General features: G+C 37.3%; 1 protein-coding gene across 5 annotated transcripts in view; it reads left to right on the top strand.

Annotated features, from left to right (window-relative positions):
• LOC136040949 (uncharacterized) overlaps nucleotides 1-23,670 on the top strand; it is a 116,072-nt gene that overhangs the window by 79,834 nt on the left and 12,568 nt on the right. For all 5 annotated transcript variants that reach the window (XM_065725398.1, XM_065725400.1, XM_065725399.1 and 2 more), the window contains 2 exons: nucleotides 19,914-20,006; nucleotides 20,505-20,597. In XM_065725398.1, the coding sequence (XP_065581470.1) occupies nucleotides 19,914-20,006; nucleotides 20,505-20,597 (186 nt within the window). The remainder of the gene's footprint in view (nucleotides 1-19,913; nucleotides 20,007-20,504; nucleotides 20,598-23,670) is intronic.

Here is a 23,670-nt window from a genome sequence, read left to right as displayed (position 1 = left end):
GAGCCCAAATGGAAAATCCAGATCAATTTATGTCTACTTTTAAAGTAAAAGGGCAAATTTATCATAGAGCAGGGTCCCTTCTACCATTCTCAGGCGAGAATCATAAATTTTTACAATTATACTTCATCAGTGATAGAAATTATGAATTGAATGCACGTTGCGAAATTTCTCCCAACGTTGAAAGGACAATCGTTTCCCAATTGCAACATCTTTTCCACAAAATAATAATTTAGTGCGTCTGTTCAAAACAGCCATCAATTTGATGCCTACTGATACGTATAAAATTGTTATTTCCGCTGACAAAACGCCTCCTGGCCAACATGTGCGTAGATACAATGCTCCAACTATCGACGAAGTGGCAATCGTTATGGTCGGTGATCAGTTTTTACCTCGAGATAGTATTCTTCATAAGCGAAACGCTCAGTTGTTAAGAATTGCTGAAACTCATCGATGCTACGATGCCCTACAATATCCTATCATTTTTTGGGATGGAGCCGACGGCTATCACTTTAATATTAAATTGATGAATCCAGCCACTAACAAAAAAATGAATAAGAAATGCAGTGCAATGCATTATTATTCCTATTGACTAATGATTCGGCAAGTTGAAGAAAATTATATTTTAAAATGCCGTGAATTGTTTCACCAATTCGTCGTTGATATGTATGCTAAAATTGAATCAGAACGTTTGCTATATATCCGCCTGAATCAGACAAAGCTCCGCTCTGAACAATACATTCATTTGCGAGATGCAGTTATAAATGAAGGTAATACAACAAACGTTGGAAGATTAACAATTTTACCTTCGTCATATGCTGGCAGTCCCCGTCATATGCATGAATATGCTCAAGATGCTATTGCGTATGTTCGTCTCTATGGTCGTCCAGATTTATTTATTACATTTACATGTAATCATTCTTGGGACGAGATACTGCAGCTTTTACTTCAAGGACAATCGGCGGTTCATCGACATGACATTACGGCCCGTGTGTTCCGGCAAAAGTTGAAATCACTGATAAACTACATAGTAAAACTTGAAGTGTTTGGGTCAGTGCGATGCTGGATGTACTCAGTGGAATGGCAAAAACGAGGTTTGCCACACGCACATATACTAATCTGGCTACATAAAAAAATTACTTCGAACGAAATTGATGATGTGATTTCCGCTTAAATACCTGATGAAAATGTCGATAAGGGGTTACATGATATTATTGTAAAAAATATGATACATGGACCTTGCGGTGCACTGAACGAAAATTCACCATGCATGGCAAAAGGAAGGTGCACAAAGCAATATCCTCGACTTTTAGTATCCAACACAATTACTGGCAATGATGGTTACCCACAATATAGAAGAAGATCTACTGAAGATGGCGGTAAAACAGCAATAATAAAGAAGCGTAACGGTACCACCATCGAAGTAGATAACCAGTGGGTTTTCCATATTCCCCATTATTATCAAAAACATTTAATGCACACATAAACGTTGAATACTGTAACTCCGTAAAGGCAATCAAATACATATGTAAATACGTCAACAAAGGCAGTGACATGGCAGTTTTTGGCTTGCAGCCCGAAATCAACGATATCGACGAAATCGTACAATATCAGGCTGGAAGATACATAAGCAGTAATGAAGCTGTTTGGCAAATTCTTTCATTTCCGGGGTCGGTAAATCTGACAATCTATTTATATGCAGCGACAATTGGACAGCGAAGAATGTTGTATATTCGCAAGTTTTACGCAGTTAATTTGTATTGTATCTATCTATCAATCTATCTATCTATATAAAAACGAGTTTTGTGTATGCATGTTTGTTTGTTTGTAAAAAGAGCGTTTGCATATGACGTCAGTATTAGTACATAAGGCTTTGTATATGCACAGACAATGGGAAAGCCAAGAATGTTGTATATTCGCAAGTTTTACGTAGTTTGAAACACATATATAAATCTATCTATACTCACAGGTGGGACACAGGGACACAACTACAATGGCGCGTAACTAATATGGCGCGTAACGACTTACGCGCGCGGGAGGGCTTGGAGGGCGCAAAGCGCCCCACCAACTAGGTGTTGGGGTGGCGCGAAGCGCCACCCCAACAGCTAGTATATATATATAAATACGTTTTATGTATTTTTGTACGTTTAAAGACTGACGTCGTTATAAGGATTGAGCATTTTGACGTCTTGTATTTATTTTGTATGTTTTATATGACGTCATTATAAGTTAACGCCATTATAAGTATATAAGGCTTAGTACATGGCGTCATTATAAATATATAAGGCTTGCGATTCAAAGAGGATATTTAGTATAAATCCTACAATGGCAGAAGAAACAGCCGAGGAAGCGGCTCAAAAAGATAATCCCAAAGGCTTGCGGCTATAAGAGAAAATAAGAAAAGAAAGCGTGCCGAGGAATCACAAGAACACCGTGAAAACAGGCTTGCGGCTCAAAGACAAATTACCAAAGAAATCGTGCCGAGGAATCACAAGAGCAACGTGAAAACAGGCTTGCGGCTCAAAGAGAAATCACCGAAAAAAATCACGCCGAGGAATCACAAGAACAATGTGAAAACAGGCTTGTGGTTGAAAGAGATAATGCCAAAAGAAAGCGTGCCGAGGAATCCCAAGAGCAACGTGAAAATTATCGCCTGGCATTCAGGTACAGCCCAGTCGATGATTATAGCTTGAGTAGACGTGTTCAAATCGGGACTATGTCTAAAATTTGTCCCTATTGCAAGGCCTTGAAATTTAATGGTGAAACAAGGGGAATGTGTTGCGCCTCAGGAAAAGTTAAAGTTCCTCAACTGGCTGCGCCACCAGAGCCATTGAAGACTTTGCTTACTGGAACAACGTCAGAATCTAAGCGTTTTTTATTAAACATCAGAAAATATAACTCATGTTTCCAAATGACGTCGTTTGCTGCCCAAATCGAAAATCAAGAACAATTTATGCCCACTTTTAAAGTAAAAGGGCAAATTTATCATAGAGCAGGGTCCCTTCTACCATTCCCAGGTGAGAATCATAAATTTTTACAACTGTACTTCATCAGTGATAGCTGATGAATCATTTCGAGATTTGCGAGCAAATTCGAAACCCTTTGGCAGCACATTAATATTGCTTGCGGGAGATTTCAGGCAAACATTATCCATATTACATAGATCAACCCCTGCGGACCAAATGAATGCTGGCCTGAAAAGTTTTAATTTATGGGCACACGTAAAGACATTAATATTAACTACAAATATGCGTGTCTGATTGCAAAACGATGACTCTGATGAAATATTTTCAGATCAATTGCTGGCAATTGGGAACCGAAAGCTCCCAGTAGACTCAATTTCAGGACATATACAACTGCCTGCTGAATTCTGTAATTTAGTTACGTCCAAATGAATTGGTTGAAAAGGTATTTCCGAATATTCTAACCAATCATAAAAATCTTAAATGGCTACGGGCAATTCTGGCAGCCAAGAATAAAGACGTCCACGAAATCAACAATATTATTTTAATTATTTTAAATTCCCTGGATCTCCCAGGGTTTTTGCCACACGTGTACAACTAAAAATAGGTTTACCAATAATACTGTTACGAAATATTAACTAACCAAAGTTTTGCAATGGTTTGCGACTTGCCGTAAAAAAAAACACAAAAAAAAAACAAAACAATGGAAAACGTAATAGAGGCAACAATCTTGACAGGGCCTTTTGAGGGCGATGCTGTTCTTATTCCTCGCATTCCCATGATTCCAACGGATCTGTCTTTTCAATTTAAAAGATTGCAATTCCCAATTCGATTAGCATTTGCAATCACCATCAACAAAGCTCGAGGGCAATCATTAGAAAAATGCGGTATAGATCTTAATACAGATTGTTTTTCCCATGGACAATTGTATGTTGTATATTCGAGGGTCGGTAAACCTGACAATCTATTCATATGCACAATGGGACAGCGAAGAACGTTGTATATTCGCAAAGTTTTACGTAGTTAATTTATAGTGTATATGTATGCCAATCTATTTATCTATCTATATAAACCCCTCGCACGGGGACTGCGGGGGAGTAAGTCGTCCCAAAAGATATAGTTCTTATGTTTTTCGACTATGGTGAATAAAATGGCTATCTCAGAAGTTTGATCCAGTGACTTTGGGAAAAAATGAGCGTGGGAGGGGGGCCTAGGTGCCCTCCAATGTTTTTGGTTACTTAAAAAGGGCACTAGAACTTTTAATTTACGTTAGAATGAGCCCTTTCGTGACATTCTAGGACCACTGGGTCGATGCGATCACCCCTGGGGAAAAAAAACAAACAAACAAAAAAACAAATAAACACGCATCCGTGATTTGTCTTCTGGCAAAAATGCGAAATTCCACATTTTTGTAGATAGGAGCTTGAAACTTCTACAATAGGGTTCTCTGATACGCTGAATCTGATGGTGTGATTTTCGTTAAGATTGTATGACTTTTAGGGGGTGTTTTCCCCTATTTTCTAAAATGAGGCAAATTTTCTCAGGCTTGTAACTTTTGATTGTTAAAACTAATCTTGATGAAAGTTATATATTTAAAATCAGCATTAAAATGCGATTTTCTTATGTAACTATTGGTATCAAAATTCCATTTTTTAGAGTTTCGGTTACTAACCTAACCTAACCGCTCCTTACTACAGTTCGTTAGCACGAACTTTTTGATAGTAATTTCTGGCCGTTTTGAGTTTGAATTATTATAGGTTTTTATTTCTGCTGATCTCAAGTTTAAAATGACAGTCACTTTTCTTTGAAAAACTTCGATTTTGGAAATTTTTTTTTTTATTTAATTTTGTGTGTTTTTAATTGCCCAAGTTTCATGACGTATGGAGCAAAAAAAAAAGAGAAAGAAAAATATATAGCCTAATAAATGAAGAATAAAGTAAAAAAAATTGAAAAAATGAGGGTAGTAGTGGAAAAGTGAATTTTTTACTGTCGTCCTTTTTCCAAGAAGTAGGTAGGGGTAGATGTGGCCATTCTGGCCCATTCATTTTGGTGCCCATGGTTTGATAGTGTTTAAGTGCATTAAGATTTTTTTTTTCATCAGCCACTTTCATGATTATATGCTTTTTCTTAGAACCGGTTATGGAGTTACTTGAAAAGTAATCTATGATAAGTACCAGCAAGTATGTAAATATTTTTTGCCCCCCTCCCCCCCCCCCTCCAAGGGATTGTGACTATTGACGCCCTTAGTTTGATTGGTTTATATTTTTAACAATAATCTCAAGTGAACTCAGTCCCAAATCATAACATCTATGTCATTTAACTGACAGAAACCGTTTATTCATTTAAAATGTTTCTAAGGTCTTTTTTTTTTTAGCCTATTATATTTAGTTATATGCTAGTTTTACGGAGTAAAACGCTATTGCCTCTGTTTACTCATGGATAATTACTTTATATGTTATACTAGTGTAGTGCAAAGGTTGTGTTTGGTACTGGATATTTTTGCTTAGGGTACGAACTGAAAATAAGCAGATATTTCGACAGGGACCTTCGCAGTCATTTTCTCATCTCAGAAAAAAAAAGTAAAAACAAAAACAAAATTTAACCTTTTGAAGTATATTTCACGAGTTGAGAAAAGACACTTGTATCTATCTGACATTTGAATGACACTTTAATGTATCTAAGTTTCAGGTTTTTCAACGTTCTCCATTTCAAAGTCTTTTTTTTTTTTTTTCAACATCAAAATAGCCTAGCAATAATATCTAAAACTAATATCAAAGTAAAACTAAGTATCAAAGTAAGTAATAATAAGAAACTTGCATAACTTGCAACTTTTACACTGGGGATGAGTAGTGACGCCGATTCACGAAGTTGTAGCGGGGGAGGGGTTGCAATGATTCTTTTGATTTTTTTTCTAATGAAGAAAAAAACGAACACTAATGACTGCAGAAATTGTCGACTGATCTATCCAAATCCAGTTCTTTATTTGCTCTTTTCCCTCCTATTTACCTCCTCTTTTTCAAATAAGGGCAGAAACCGTCGACTAATCTGTCCAAATCCAGTCTTTTTAACTCCTCTTTTTCCTCCTTTTTATTTAAGAATTAATGACGCTTCTTGACTACTAAGGTCCCTGCGTCGGCCCTGCAGTGCATTCCTGCAGCGTTCATTTTTTTTCTAATTGGGGCTGAAATCGTCGACTAATATATCCAAATCTAATCTCTTTACTTCTTCTATTTTCTCCTTTTTACCGCCACTTCACCTCCGCTTTTTTCTCTTCTCAAATAATGACAGAAACTATCAACTAATTTATCCAAATCCAATCTCTTTACCTCCTTTTTTTCATCGGCCATGATCATGAGATCACTGAGTCTGTCATTTCCTGTCGTCGATTACAGACAATCCTTCACACGCCCTAATGTCAAGAAGAATATTTCAGTACTGGCAGTGATCACAGGGAAAGTAGCTTCATAAGCTTAAGCACTGCTGAATAGGCATTTAGAAGGTCGCATATAATTTAAATTACTAAGAGAAGAGCCTTTTTTGAAATGTCACTTTTTGACAGATGCAGCTTTGCGAGAGAAAGCTGGGATTCTATGGCATAATCATCAATACCGAGAAACCCTTGATAATGATGCAAGACTTTCCACTTTCGAAAATTCGAGGAATGAGAATTCAAAAGGTCGGAGGCAGATATAGTGTCAAGCAGAGGTAATTTTTCGTGAAATGTTGGTCCACCTCGCTCGTGAAAAAGTTTATCACCTCGAAACTTGGAGTAATGATGCCCCAATACGTTTAAAATGGCCCAGGTCCATTACTCTTTTCTTCTTCAATGTCCTAAGATCATGAAGAAATTTAACGGCGATTCCCTCAAGAGGCAGGTGTCATTAATTTTCTTCATGATGTAGGGGTTTTGACGTAATAGGGATTCTTGTTCAAGATGCAGGTGTTTATTACATTATAGGGAGTGTTTTCTTCAAGATACAGGTATTTGTTACAAAAGATGCAGGTGTTTGTTACATAATAGGGAGTGTTTTCTTCAAGGTGCAGGATTATTACTGTATTTTCAAGAATGTATGACTTATACCTAGAAGTAAATAAGTTTACCAGATTTTGATTGAACTGGGCTGAATGATATTGGGTTTACCGGTTATAGAGTTTGAAAGTAAGTCTCTGAGACAAATGGACAGGGCTCGACTTCTTTTACTTACTGTAAGCGTTAGTTTTAGATTACGGAGATTTCGATTCCTGGATATCGCAAAGCTGAGAATTTGGGTATTTTCTTGCTTAAGTTGGTCCATTTGTTATCTTTTTTCAGCTTTTAGAGAGTCTCGTATGTCCAAGTAATCGCTGCAAGTGCCTTATAAATCAGAAAACTTTCGGATTAAAGTTGTTCTGGTAAAGAATTTACAATGACTATCACTTTTTCCAATATGTGCAAGGTTGAGACAAAAGATGCAAAGGTGATTTCGTATACCATTCCTTTTGCTTCACACGCTGCCTCGCCGTTGGAACTATCAGAGACTGCGTCTCTCACAGCGGCAATACATTCAAATCTGACCCTCAGTCTGGAAACAGAGTGGACTGTGTAAAACTAGGGAGTCTGGAGGGTTCTCTCAAGCTCCAAGACTTTTTGACCGCTAATAGGCTGAGACTTCACAAATAGTTCATATTGAGTGTTGTTGCATAATTGAAATATTTAGTCTACACCAGAGAGAAAAATTCCGGAAGTTTGATGATGTCTCTTTGATAATCAGTCAAAATCAAGTTTAATCTGTGGCCATGACAGTGTACATAAACTGCACAAGGCACCTTCTTCTTAAACTTAACTTGAACTCCGTTAAATTCCCCATTCATAACAGAAGATATGCCGTCATAACATTCGGCAATACACATCATAAAATCTACACCAAACTTTTCTGTAGTTTCACAAATCGAGGTAGATAAGCTCTTGGCGTCTGATTTGTGCATGCAATAGCAGTCGATTGGCCACTTGGCCTTCAGCTTTTTATCGTCTTTAGATACTTCTTCCATCAGTGCAACCAAATTACCGTGGTTTGCAGATGTTTTTGGTTCGTCATGACCCCTCAAGAAAGACCCTGGCGGTTAAGAGAGGAATTAGCTTTAAAAATGTACTTTGTATAATCTCTATTTTCTTGAACCTCCTGAAAGCTAGATTGAATTAAGGCGTTTCCTATAGATCTGGAAGTATCAGTTGCTATTGTTTTAAATTCCGTCCATTCTGGCAGACAATTCCTTGTCTCTTAGAACCATCGTGTTGCTTCTGTACATCAGAACTGTCTTTCCACTGGCGAAATCTTGACTCAATGAAAGCACTTTTTCCTGCAGTTTCTCTTGTCCTTAAGGCCTTAGTAGAAAAATGACGGCAAGCAAAACAAAACACAGAATCCAAATTAATTTGAAACCCCGTCATGCAAAACCAAGAAGACGGAGCAGTAAAAGAAAACAAAATAATAAAACAATAAAGACAACAATTAAACCTTTAGCAAAATATCAGACAAGCAAATATACGGAAGAAAACAAAATAATAAAACAATAAAGACAACAATTAAACCTTTCGCAAAATACGAGACAAGCAAATATACGGAAGAAACCAGAATGAAAAAAGACTTATAAGCGAAGGAGTATAACTTACATAATATATGTGGGAAAAAAACTTCACAAACGGTGACATACTATATATGCTGTAGAACAATAACGTTTAAATAATCTTACAGAAATTATATTATTATTATCAATAAAAAGAGTTGAGAAACCCGTCACAATTAAACACAAAACAAAACGGAGCATAGGAAAAAGAAAAACACAACTCATCACTGCTTAATAATATGGGACCGATCAATTAAATTTCAATCTATTTTTGAATATGTTTCGCTATCCTTCTGGCAACTGCAACCTCTGGGTTAGTAACCTTGAATTTCGCAATAGCGATTGAATTTCTATACCACGGAGGCAGATGAAGAAGATACTTGGCAAAGCGAAAGAACATGGATCGGATTTTACTCTTGTCAGTTTTAGTTAGGAGTGTCCAGAAGGATGCGGTGCCAGAAGGGTGTGGTTTAGAGTACATGGGGAAAGGCAAAGGCATTATATAAACTTACTAGAAGAATTTGGTTGAATCGAAGTTTACAAGATAGAATGGAAGTGTAAGCTGCTGAGATTCTGCGTTTGGTCTCTTCAAGAAGTAGTTCTAGGTTTCGTCAGACAGAAGAAGCAATGGGCAGACCTAGATACATAAGGTGATCTATAGGCTGTACAGAGCTAGATCCAAGCGTGATAGCAGGGGTAAAAGCATTTGTTTTCCAGTTGAACAGAACAATAACAGGTTTGTAGGAGTTGAATTCAAGTCCATCTTTTTGATTTTTCACTTCAAGGATTCCAAATATTTCGGTGATATGTTGAAGAGTTCGACTAAGGTCTAGGATGTTATCAGCGTAGCATATCAAGGAAGGTTTACAGAGGACAAAATCAATGAAGGTGGGCACAGATCTTGTGCTTCCTGCACATAGTTATCAAAAAGGTCGGGAAAGGCGACAGCTCCCTGACAGGCCCTTTCTTAACTGGGATAAGTTGTTTACGCCGAATCGAGTGCATGCCTTTATCTTTATCTCCTTTATCGAACTAACTTGGTTTATACAAGATGAATGTTTCCATATTAATTTTTGAATGGCATCTTTGACAGAACGGGTACTGACCACAAAATCTTCATCGGGTTCAGCATCCAGAAACAGATCTAGAGCTACTTCGTACGATTGCTCCATGATGGAACCAGGGGTAGAAAAATCATATTCGTAATTTGCATACCATTCAGCTTCTGGAACTTCAGCTAAGGACGGTGACAAAGAAGGGGTTGTTGAGGAGGAGACAATTTTAAATACCATATTTTGATCTTGTTTTGCACGTGCAGAATAGCTATCAATAAGATCTCTACGATGCAGAGCAAGAATCTTGGAAAACTTCCGCTTTGTAGAGATCCATATATCATTCACATGTTTCTGTGTAGTTCGCCCGCACTCTTTCCATGCAGGAAACCTAAACTATGCTTTTACACATGAAGTAAAAAGATCTGGATTTTGGGACCATCCAGGAACAATGGATGGTCCCAAAACAAGCTTGGGGACAGCTTGTTTTTCAGCAAAGCGAAGGGCATGACCGACTCGGCAAATTGAATATTGTAAATCTTTGACGAATCAAGACGATAACGCCATGCTGAGGAATCATGTGCTAGTAGAATACTTTGAGAAACCGAAGATGGCACACCGATAGAGCAAGTTATAGACAAGTGGTTAGATTTGATGATACAGCAACGTGGTCCAAATTAGAACTTCGTGAAGACGTGTGAATATATGTTAAGTCGGACATTTATCTAATACACTTAAAAATCACTAAATAAACCCTCAACTATAATAGTACGCGGAGACGCTTATAGCACAAGGTAAACCTAGACGCCAAATTTTTTCTACACAAGAACCTAACTTTCCGTTCTATAAAGCAAATAATTGATGTTACTGATCATTAGAGCAATCAGTGGGTAGATACACATTAATATAAACACAGGAGTCCGCTCTCGCGGCTAAGTAATGATGATTTAGTTCGAACAAGCTAGAATGGAGAATCGATCTAACGAAAGTAACAAGTCCACCAGAGGGTCCGCCTCTGTTATTCAGCTTTCTTCTGTTATTCATACTTAGACATGCCATCAAGTCTAAGTATGTTGACACCATGTTTAGCTACAAAATTTTCCTGGAGGAAAATCACGTTATAACTGAAGCCGAGGCTTTGCAACACAGAAAGTTTATTGGTAAATGACCCGTTTATATTTCATAATAGTAGAAACGAGTCCATGGGTTTAAGTTTTACAGTTTTTGGGGCACTTTACACTGTAACACGTGTGACAATTGGTCTTGCAACAAACACAAAAGGCAATTTTTTGGCTGGAGTATCAGGCGTTGATTTGTGATCGATGGAGCCACATTTAGAACATAATGGACTGTTCTTATAATTTACGGCGAGGTGATCGATCGCATGACAATTGAAGCAGCGACGTGGTAGGAACAAAAACTCTTCAACCGGAAGGCGTTCATATCCATCTTTCATAGATACTTTCAGAAACGTTTCAAGATCAGTACGAAACCAAAAGTACACTTTAAATGTTCGGGATTTGCCACGCTGTACTGTTTTAGTGCACTTGGGGATTAGCGGTTCCTGCGACAGTTCGTCTAAATCATCTGGTACTCGCGTCTAATCATCTGGTAGCCGCGACAAAAGCAGGCTCCTTGAGGGAAATGTTGAGCGATGGTTCAACGCGATAGATCCATCTAATTTTCTCGAAAGTTCAGTTACTTTCGAAACTACTGTGGCATGAACAGACTCACTAATGGCAGGTACTTAACACGGACTGAAAATTAAAAACTTCGAGATCGCAACATTTTGCTTTGCTACTGTGACTAGCAACTTGGATAAATCAGTAATATCGTCTTCATCCTTAGCATACGAAACCATCCGGGTTCGGATATCCAGCTCACTATGAAGGGTCTTCTTACTTGTAAAACTGCATTTTGTTCGAAATAATTAATACCATTCTTGATAATGAGATCAAGTTTCACCCTTTCTTTTTGTGATCTACTCAAAAAGTTCAGAATGTGGCTGAACACCAATTGTTCGGCCATCTTATTTCAGTCGTGAGCAGCAGCAATTGCACTTTCGCAAGTAATGTGCACTGGAGGTCCTTCCATTAAAAGTGGAAGCTGGGTATCTCTCAGGAATAGGTGTAGCTGGTTTGTCGTGATGCGTCGTAGATATATCGGAGAGGGGCTCTTGACTGCTACTTCTAGCGGAACGCGCAACGGCTTCAGGGATGCAGACAAACCTAACCTGGCTCTCTTATTATTCTGTTTTTTTCCAAAATACTTTCACAGGTGGGGGAGTGTGTTTCCGCTAATTTGATACTTTTAGTGCTGATACTATTGCCCGTTTCTTACACTAAAGTTTCTTTCCTTTTCTTCCCCATTTTCACCGCAAAAAAATCTAAAGTTTGAGGTCACTTTTTCTCATAGTTCGATTACAAATTCACAAGAATTGTTACATGATTTTTATACCTTCTCAAAAAAAACACCTATCTTGAAATTTCGATCGGATGAACGTGAAAAAGAGAGGTCATGGAGAGGGGAAGCTAGTTGGTCAAACTTTGTACGTCCACCCCTTCTATAAACATCTTATATGCCCTCAGGACATAACAACCCTTTCTCTGCTCTTTTTGGGATTGTGTCAATTCCAGAGGCATTGTTATATGATATATACACTATTTTGAGCAAAATGGCTGTCTCAAATTTTCGATCGTATCCATTTTGGGGAAGAGGTCGTTTGGGGAGGGCTAGTTACCCTCTGATCACTTTCAACTCTTAAAAGGGAATTAGAACTTTCACTTTCCAATCAAGTGAGTCTCCTCAATATTCAATACGACTAACCCTTCCATAAATCTTTATGTTCCCCTAGGGCACAACTTACAACCCTTGCCTCTAGGCTCCGGAGGACTGCCCAACCTTGGAGGCATTATTAGATGATCTTTGACTATTCGAAACAAAAAGGCAATTTCAAAATCGATCGGATTTATTTAGTGAAAATAAGATGTGAGGAAAGATAAGCTAGTCGCCCTCTCATCACTTTTGACTCTTAAAAAGAGAACTGTAATTTCCAATTTCCAATCAAATGAGGCTCCTTCTGAGTTTATTCGACCCCCCCCCCCTCTTTGAAAAAATTTACATACCCCTGGAGTATAGCTTAAAACACTTTCCCCTGGGCTCTGGGGGGCTTAATGGACCCTAGAGTTTTTGTTATCTGATCTTTGGTCTATTTTGAACATATGGATATCTTAAAATTTTGATGAAATCTATTTAAAAAAAAATTGACCGGGGGGGGCAAATTGCCCTCCAATCACTTTTGACTCTCAAAAAGGTAACTAGAGCTTTCGATTTCCAATCGTATGAATGCCCTCCAAAGTTTGTATGACCACCTCTTCCATAATAACCTTATACGCCTCCGGGGCATAGCTTGCAAAATTTGCCCCTGGGCTCTGGGGAGGGGTGTTGGACCCGGAGTTTTGTCATAAGATCTTTAGACCATTTTGAACATAATGGCTATCTCAAAACTTTAATAGGGTACATTTGTGGAAAATTAGGATGGGGGACAAGTTACCGTCCGATCACTTTTGACTCTTAAAAGGGCAATAGAATTTCCAATCGAATCAGAGCCCCCCTTTACGGTATAGCGTTGCCTCTTATGCTATTATTTCTACTACAACTATTAATACTTCCGCTACTGTTACCACCGCTGTTACTTTCGCAACTACTGCTGCTGGCCAACTACTACTGCTATTATTGAACTAAATATCTCAATTAGCCTTAATGATAAAATGTTGTTGAGAAAAAAAATTTATGAGGATTCCGAAAAATAGCCTTAAACCCTCCAAAAATGGCACATTTTCATGACTGTAGTCTTCGTGATTGTAAAAAAAAACAAAAAAAAAAAAAAACGAAAAATAACTGCACCTTCGTTAACAAGGTGATCTTATGTTGGGTATGATGTCATATTTGAGTGACTTTGCTGCCTGTTTCTCCTGGGGGTTCATTTCTTTGCTATAAAACTTAGTTTACTTCAATAGCTTCCGGTTTACTATGAGCGTGTTAAGCCTAGCTCTGGTCATTGTTAAGACCGAATCTTACACACAGGGAGAAGTCTTTGGCTTTTTCTTAGCAGGAACTGGTGAAGAACGAGCCGTTACTGAAGACGCCCTTAGTCCAAAAAAAAATGTTCCCAATGCAAAAAAAAAAATCTATGTTTTTCAAGCCGAGGGAATGTAGGATTCCTGTTTAAGGTATTCTGCCAAGACAATTCCTAGGGTGTACTTTTTTGATCGGATGCCATTTCGAAGGGTTTCAGGCAATTATTCTGGTTACTATGGGTCGTGTTCGTCCTTCACTAGATTGCAACTACCGCTGTAAGATTATTACCGCTTTAAATGTTCTTTTATTCCTGAACAATAGTTCAGGAATTGTAACTATTATTTTGGTTTAGATTAAAGTAAAAAAAAAATTAAAGACGACAAAAGTTTCTTCAACTCTTAAAGAGCGTATTTTGCTTCATAGAACGTTATACCATCTTATACCGTACGTTATACCTTCCCAATGCAAAAAAAAATCTATGTTTTTCAAGCCGAGGGAATGTTGGATTCCTGTTTAAGGTGTTCTGCCAAGACAATTCCTAGGGTGTACTTTTTTGATCTGATGCCATTTCGAAGGGTTTCATGCAATTATTTTGGTTACTATGGGTCGTGTTCATCCTTCACTGGGTTGCAACTACCGCTGTAAGATTATTACCGCTTTAAATGTTCTTGAATTCCCGAACAATAGTTCAGGAGTTGTAACTATTATTTTGGTTTAGATTAAAGTAAAAAAAAAATTAAAGACGACAAAAGTTTCTTCAACTCTTAAAGAGCGTATTTTGCTTCATAGAACGTTATACCATCTTAAACTATTATAGATAAAATGGCTCAGCAATTAAGGCATGAACACTTGTTAATTCCTCCTGTTACTAGAACCTATGCAACAGCTTGTGCGATAACAGCTTTAGCTCTTGAATTGGAGTTGGTTACTCCATTTCTTTTGTACTTTTAAGTCCTGCCTTAACGATGATGGTCGTTTATGTTTGGTCAAGACGTAATCCACACGTAAGGATGCATTTTTTTGGACTTTTCGCATTGTCGGCTCCCTGTTTCCCTTGGGCTCTTGCTGGTTTGTCTTTATTACATGGAAAGAGTGTATTGGGAGATATGATTGGTATCGCTGCTGGATATGTTTATTTCTTTCTTGAAGACGTTTTTCCTAATCAACCTGGAGGCCTGCGACTTTTAAAAATCCCGTGGTATTAGAAGCATTCTTGGACCCGCCTGAAGAAGAAACTTTTGAGCAGATTCCCGAAGACAGACGGAGAGGTTCTGAATGAGATGGTGGCACATAATAAGAAAATATTTGTGAATGTTAGTATAGACTTTGATGATAAGACTTTGAATTGAATTTATATGATGGGGAAATAAAAGACTATAGGATTTGAGATTGAATTCAGCTAGTAAAGAACGGATCATGGACCATAAAAGCCGAAAGTTTCAAAAATCGTATTGAAAAGATTTATCTAGCGAGAAAAAGTTACCGCAGCGCAGTGGCTTTGATGTTCTCTTTCGAACTCGAAGGATGTGAGTTCAAGTCACTTTGCGGTAATGAATTGCTGGCATTACCCTTGCAACAGTCGGGACTGAACGTCAGCCGAAATTATCAAGGTTTTCTTCAGCGAGAAAAGTATTTCATTTTGGAGCTGATTCAGGAATGTTCAGTGTTATTCCGATTAATCATCATCGTAAAAATTAATGCAAATAAAATTCACAGAAATTTGTACAAAGAGCCCAACACTCTTTGAAAATATGTGAGATTGAGAGGAATAAGTGCATCTTTCACATGGAAACAGTGCAAAACCCTATATAAGAGAATTGCAGTCCCAAAATTTACAAATAATAAAACAGTTTTTTTTTTACTCTGAAGCCCTCTTGTGTCTGTTATTTTATCTCAGGGATGATTGTTTTGAACCAGTGCCCATATAATTTTAAGAGAGTGTACATTTTTTAACTGAAATGAAAATCTTTTAATAAAGGGCAAAACTGTTTAAGACAATGAAAAATAAAACAACTTTTAATACGAGAATTATGGTTGCTGCAACCTAGTAAAGGGCGAACATCCTCCAATAGTAACCCAAAATTAATTCTTTTCGAATCAAATCGGATCAAAATAAAGAGTAAATCAATGGAATATATACAAGCCTTACGCGTGCCAGGTACCGGGGCCCGAGAGAAGCGAAGTACCAGGAGCCCGAGCTTGGTTTTGCCGCAATAAAAAAAATTATGTTGCCAATATTTGTCATTATAATTCTTCTGTCAGGACGGAAGTTCGGATATTATTGCTACCTTAATTTTACCAATTACACTAATTAGATAATTCTAATTATTTTTCTGAAGAAATATAAATTATCACAAAAGCTAGATGGCGTTGGTAGTTTTTTGTCGACAATAGCCCGAATTTCCAGTCTTACAAGTTGTCCACACTCTATGTATCAAAGTTTTACCTGCGTTGTCTGGTTCATCTATGCAAAAGTTTTTTCCGACATAATTAGGATCATGCTAGTCTGTAAAATTGTGTTCACGATTTAAAATCTGTTTTCCTTGAAGAAGCCTATATATAGACGTTTTTCATTGGCAGCTGACTCACTAGAATTTAGAAACTCCATTGGTTGGTCATCTTCCATATTTCCCAACCAGCCCCCCTTTCCCAGCACCTTATGAAACCCCATCCCCAGCCCATTCGTTTTATCCCTCGTGCCTACCCTGTCAACGTCACTCAGGTCTGAGACTTTTTGCATTCAATAATTGTCTTGTAATGAATCCTAATTGTTCTTCTCGTGCTTCATCCACATCATTGCCCGTCCCCTAACCCCCAAATCCCCAAGACAAATCCTTCTCTTACTCTAATAATTCATCCAGCGATGTTGACTCTAATAGTCATCCCATAAAAGTCAAATGTGCTCCCTCGGTCCCTTGTTCTGACTACATTAATCTGGCCCCCGCTAAGAATCCCACCACACCCCCTGTACCCATTTGTAATTTAAATAAAGTTAAGTGTAAAAATGGTACCTTTGCAGGTCGCTTTAAATTTCCCACACTTTTGTTAAGCAACGCTGAAAGTCTTAATTTTGAAAAACTTAATGAATTAGACTCCTTTTCTAAAAATATATAGATCAGACATAATCGCTATTACTGAAGTACATGCTCAAAATACACACATGTTAAAAATGAATAATTTCACCTAGTTTATTAAACTCAGACCCGAAACCCCCCCTCTGGGTAAGAAAGGGGGTGGAATTCTCTTCTTTGTCCGTAATGATTTTTATCCTTCAGAAATATTAGTTCCTTGTCTTACTCCCTCTGATTAAATTTTGTGGGTTTGTGTTCGACCTAAGGTCTTACCACGTCCTTTCAATTTGATTGTCCTGTGTTGTTTTTACTACTCTCCTGGGCAGAGAGCGGCTGAAAAAATTAATTTTATTGAAAAATTGCATGGCAGTGGTGACTATGTACTATCTAAATACCCAAATGCTGGAATTTTCCTCTTAGGTGATGCAAATGAATTAAAACCTGAGTCTACATGTAATATTTTTAGTCTAAAACAAATTGTAAAAGTCCCTACTACCAAAGGCAATTTTACTCTTGATTTAATATGCACCAAGATGTCTAATTTCTACAGACCTGTCACCATTCTTTTCCCTCTCGGAGGTACTTACCACTTGAGCGTACTCCTATCTCCACTAGCTACAGTTAAACATTCCTTGACTCTACAATTTTGGCTCTTGGATCACTAGTGAAAATTGGTCCCCTGTTTACCAAACAAATGATGTCGACTTCAAGGCTTTGTCCCTCTAAAATTTATTGAGGAGTAATTATGAAGCCCATTTTCCGGTGACAAAAATTAAAATATGCTCTACCGATAAACCTTACATTTCTGTGACTTTTAAAAAACTAATAAGGAAAAAAGTCAATTTGTTCAAGCAAGGACATATCACACAGGCTAATGATCTAAGAAAGTTCCTGAAGAGAAAATTAAGAAAAGCAGCTTCTGAGTATTACAATAGTAAGGTTAAGGATTTGTATTCTAACAAACCCAAACAATGGTACAGGAAAATTAAAGAGATTTGCGGAAAAAACCCTGTTGAAGTTAATTTTCATCTCCCTGAGCCCCCTTACAAGATAGCCAACGATTTGAACCTGCATCTTGCGTCCATAGTACAAAGTCTCCCCCTTTCACTGGCTCAGGTCAAACTATTCCTCCCTCCACCTCTTTCCCCCAAATTTCTCCCTCTGATATTATAAATAAAATCCGAAAGCTCAAAAAATCAAGTACTTGCCCATTAGACATCCCAATTGACTTAATTAAAGCCTTTTCAGACACAATTGCCCGACCTTTATCTGATATTTTTAACCAAATTACAAAATCTGGTAAATTCCCAAGTTGCTGGAAACTAGGTTTTATAACACCCATCCCAAAGAAATCTTCCAGTCTGACTATAACCAACATGCGTCCTATTACACTCACTCCACTTTTTTCTAAGCTTTACGAAGGGTTCCTTTGTGACTGGCTTAAAATTAAAATTATACCACGCATTGACATCCGACAGTTTGGTCATTTAAGAAAATCCTCCACCACCCATTACCTTGTACACTTGATTCACACGATCCTAAGTGAACTAGAGAAACCAAATGTTTGGCTAAACCTGGTTTTAGTCGATTTCCAAAAAGCGTTTGACTTAGTTGACCACACTATCCTGATTCGTTTACTACATGATAACTTTGAAATTGACCCACTTTTAGTAAATATTGCTATATCGTTCCTTTCAGACAGATCACAAGTTGTAAAATACAAAAATACCTTCTCTAACCCCCTTCCTAGGTACTGTGGAATACCTCAAGGAACCTTATCGGGACTACTATTATTTCTTGTCATGATTAACGAAATTGGCAAGGAATTCCGCCAAAGATGGAAATATGTGGATGACTTGTCGATCCTTGAAGTATGTCACAGGAATATTAAAAGTGACCCCGTTGAAATCCTAACCCAATGTTCGGATGAATCTAAGAATCTAAATATGACAGTAAATCCCAGTAAATCACAGATAATGACGATCAACCTCTTGAAATCTACTCCTGCTTTTTGCGACCCGATCCCAAGCGAAATGCTAGTGAAACATGTTAAGCTTCTTGCTGTCACAATTTCTAATGATCTTAAGTGGGACACACATGTTTCCAACATTGTTAAACAAGCAAATGTTTCACTATCCATTTTTAAGCTGTTAAACAAATTTAATTGTCCTAAGATACTTTCCCTCCGTGTTTGCTTATCCTTTATCAGGCCGTTATTGGAATATGCATGTCCGGTCTGGCATTCGCAACTTTCAAATGAACTTAGTGACAAAATCGAGTTGGTCCAAAAGCGTTCGCTCAGGATCATTTACAAAGAAGGTAAAATTCCATACTCCTTCCTGCTTAAAGCTGCGCGCATTACCACCTTAAAAGAAAGGAGGGAAAAAATTTGCCTGCTTTTCGCTAAATCAGTCATTTCCAATCCTCGTACTGAGGACTTACTCCCTGATTTTCACAATCCCATTAGACTCCGACTCCCCCGGTCAGCCTCCTTAGCAATCCCAACTTGCTCTCCGATCCATGCTGTTACAGAAAGGTTTTGTAAAAGTTTTATACCTTTATTCTGGAACACCTTAATAACAATTCGTGATTATGTACTTGCCAAATTCCCCTTTTCTTCTATGGCCGTTTTTATTTTTTTTTTTGATTTACTGCATTGTTTTTGTAATTTAAGTATTAAGTTTACTGATTTGCCCTTTATCTTTGATGATTTTGCTTTTTTAATTCCTTTTAATTTTAAGTGTTTGACTTAATGTACTGTTTTGAATTTTTTTTTCTTAGCTTTTACTGACATATAAAGCGAATTCGGCTCTATAAAACTTGTGATAGTCTTTTGAAAATAAATATTATCTTATCTATCTTAGTATTGTCCATGCCATATCGTTCCTCCCAAAAAATAAAATTTTGACCTTCTATTGCTATTGTATTTAACTTGGATGCAATAATACGATAAGCACGTTTGATTGTAGCATCCTTTAAAGCATTATTTCGTCGGGCATGTAGAATAAAATCTTCTACCAACCTACTTTTTAATCTTTCCCGATAGCTTCAAGAAGTAATTTTAAGACACTGCAAAATAAGAATTCTAAAAGTTTCTTTTCTATATTATTACCGTTTTAGATTTACTTATTCGTGTAACATTTCAGGTCCAGAACCCCAATTATGAGATACGAAGAGAACTACAGTCTAAGCCATGGACGTGAAGCTAATGTAGCGCCCTATGAAAGAAACTGTTACAGGTCAGCGTACTTTTCATTCAAACTATTTTATTCGCTCTTTGTCTATAAAAGAAACGTCATGTGAAACTTAAAAACGACATTAAAGCTTTAAAAGTACGGAAATTGTTTTTACAACTAATTTTAATACAATGCAAAATGAGAATTATTTCTACTCTAGCGCCACCTGTGCAAACAGTGATGTTGCTAGTGTAGGTAATCCAGGCCAACTCCGTCATCAATGTAAGTACTATGCGGCCGTGGTACCTCGTGGACTACCTGTGATTTACCAAGATTCTAAAATTTGTACTGTAGAGTTGCTATAGCTAAGATCCCAAAAAAATACGAAAAAGGATAATTGCAGGATATTTAGGGGAAATATGAGTCTCAAAATAGGAATAAATATAGCTATAAGAAATGGCATTTAACTCATAAATAGGACCAATGACCCCAAAAGAGATTTGATAGTTTCTTTCCTATATTGTTACCGTTTTGAATTTCCTTATTAGTCTGATATTTCAGGTCCAGAACCCCAGTTATTAGAGATGAAGAGATTTACAGTCGAAGCCGTAAACGTGAAGCTAATGTACCAGCCTATGAAAGAAACCGTTACAGGTCAGCGCATGATTCATTAAACTATTCTGTTTACTCTATGTCAATAAAGAAATAAAATGTCAAGTGAATACATTAAAACTTTAAATAAACATAAATTATTTCGTATATAAGTTGGGTTTCCCCCTCTTATACCCATGTTTTATTATTCTTAAATTTATTCTTATTCTATTATTATTAAATTCTTATAAAATTATTATTCTTAAATTTTACACTGTAATGTGTCTTGAACATTTACGAGTGAAACAGATGTAGTCGACAAGTTATTAATTTACCGATTAACTTTAAAAAAAAAACATTTGAACTAAAAATTTTGTTTTTTAAAGGATATAAGCTTTTCCTTTCTTAATAGTAAAAATCTCTTCCATTCTTGAAGAGTTGCGAAAAACACTTTTATCCTAGTCCTTTTGAGCAGTTGTCGGGTGCCAAAAGTCAAACTTCAACGCAAAGAGTGAGAAATTTAAGGATGGGGAAGTTCGCTTATATGCGGAATAATTTCAATTCATTTCAAAGTATAATGTCGCTCTTTACTTTCGTCTTAAGAAAACGAAATTGTTTTTGTTTTATTTAACTTCTTTTATTTTAATCGTCTTTGAAAGTAGCTAAACAATGGCTACTTTAAACACAAGGAGGGCTATCAGGGTAAAAGTCAAACTTTCGCAGATTAGTGCCTCGAGAAAACAAGAGTTTAGAGCTCATATGGCGCTTGTGACAGGGTCGGAAGTGCCAAGAGCTCATATGGTATGAGCTCTGGCAAAATTCTAAGAATCAATAGATTACTTTAAAAGGAAAATCAGAAGCTTAATGCCGGTCAGGATTTAAAATAAGTGCTCTGGGCGACGAGGCCTTCTAGATATCCAAATTTAGTAAGATCCGATCACCCACTCGTAAATACCCCTTCAGGCCCCCAGAGGGTCGAATCGGGGATAACGACTTTATCAGTTCAATTTGTGCAGCTTCCTGACACTCCTACCAATTTTCATCGTCCTAGCCCGTCCAGAAGCACCAAACTCGCCAAAGCCCTTAATCCCACCCCCTAACTCCCCCAAAGAGAGCGGATCCAGTCCGGTTACGTCAATCACGTATCTACGACATTTATAGGCGTTTTCCAAGATTTCCGGTTTCTACATCCAACTCCCTCCAATGTCAACAGATCTGGTCGGGATTTGAAATAAGAGCTCTGATACATGATTTTCTTCTAAATGTCAAATTTCATTAAGAGCCGGTCACTTGTTCTTAAGTTAAAATATCTCAATTTTTCTAATTTTTCCAGTTTACCAACCTCCAGCTCCCCTAAAGAGAACGGATCATTTCCAATTATGTCAATCACATATCTATAACTTGTGTTTATTCTTCCCATCAAGTTTTATCCCGATCTCTCCACTCTAAGCGTTTTCCAAGATTTCCGGCTCCCCTTTCAACTCCCCTCAATATCACCAGATCTGGTCGGGATTCAAAATGAGAGTTCTAAAGCACAAGATCCTTCTAAAGATCAAATTTCATTAAGATCTGATCACCCGTTCGTAAGCTACAAATACCTCATTATTTTCGAATTACTCCCTCCCCTCAACACCACCAAAGAGAGCGGATCCGGTCCGGTTATTTCCGTCATATATCCTGGACTTGTGCTTATTCTTCCCACCAAGTTTCATCCTGATATCTCCACTTTAAGCGTTTTCCAAGATTCTTGATCACACCCCCCCCCCTAATGACACTGGATCCAGTTGAGACTTAAAAAAAAGAGATTTTAGTTACGAGATCCTTCTAAATATCAAATTTCATTAAGATCCGATCACTCCTTCGTAAGTTAAAAATACCTCATTTTTTAGAGTTAAACTTCCCCCCCCCAACTCCCCCAAAGAGAGCGGATCTGTTCCGGTTATGTCAATCACATATCTAGGACTTGTGATGATTTTTCCCACCAAGTTTCATCCCGATCCCTCCACTCTAAGCGTTTTCCAAGATTTTCGGTTTCCCCCCTCCCAACTCCCTGCAATGTCACAGGATCTGGTCGGGATTTAGAATAAGAGCTCTGAGACACTGTATCCTTCCAAACATCAAATTTCATTAAGATCATATCCTCTGTTCGTAAGTTAAAAATACCTCATTTTTTCTAATTTCTCTGATTTAACCGCCCCCCCCCCATTCCTCCCCAGATGGTCGAATCGGGGAAACAGCAATTTCTAATTAAATATGGTCTGGTTCCTGATACGCCTGACAAATTTCATCGTCCTAGCTTACCTGGAAGTACATAAAGTAGCAAAACCGGGACAGACAGACCGACAGAATTTGCGGTCGCTATATGTCATTGGTAGATACCAAGTGCCATAAAAATGTGATCATATAATATACTTGGTTTAAGATTTTTTTTAATTATTCAAAGAAACAAGGAGGCTTAGGGGGCTGAAGCCCTCCTTCCAGAGGTTGTGTGTTTAAGTTATTATATTAAATTTAACTGAAAAATTGGTATTGTGGTAAATTTAATTGCCTTCATCGAATTTCTTAATGATTGATATTTAAAAAGTCAGTAATCTGTTGTATTTATAATTTTTATGTTTTGTAATTATTGTGACTTAATTTTTTTTTCTTGTCAAGTCTATCTAAATTAAGCAAGTCCTCCCCCTCCTTTACAAAAATAGTGAATTTCAAAATTGCTTTTGGTGATTATGTAGGATATTAACAATTTTTGTCTTAGTTATAGGCAGGGTAAAGGGGTCAGGCTTTTCCTCAATGTTCATTACCCTTTCCTCTAAAATATTACCTAATTTTCTCCATTACCACACAAAAGAGCTTCAAATTTCTAACTTTAGAACATAATCGACTTTAAGAATATTGTTTGTTTTTTCGATCAAATAAATACATATCTGGTTTCTCATTTTGGCTGGGCTTTCAAAAGTGAACCTAAGGGTGATAATATGAAAATGAACAAATTTGATCTGTTTGACCCTTAACGCCTCGCAATGCTTTGGGAACACACAATAATTTTGCCGTAGTTTTGGTCAGTCATTCTTTCATTCAGTTGAGACTCGTATAAACAGTTAGTATTTCGGTAGTAACTTATAAGTAGTAACTCGGT

Source organism: Artemia franciscana, chromosome 21, assembly GCF_032884065.1.
Source record: "Artemia franciscana chromosome 21, ASM3288406v1, whole genome shotgun sequence".
NCBI lineage: Eukaryota > Metazoa > Arthropoda > Branchiopoda > Anostraca > Artemiidae > Artemia > Artemia franciscana.
Note: the sequence above shows the minus strand (reverse complement) of the source record. Positions and strands in the feature narration are given on the sequence as shown.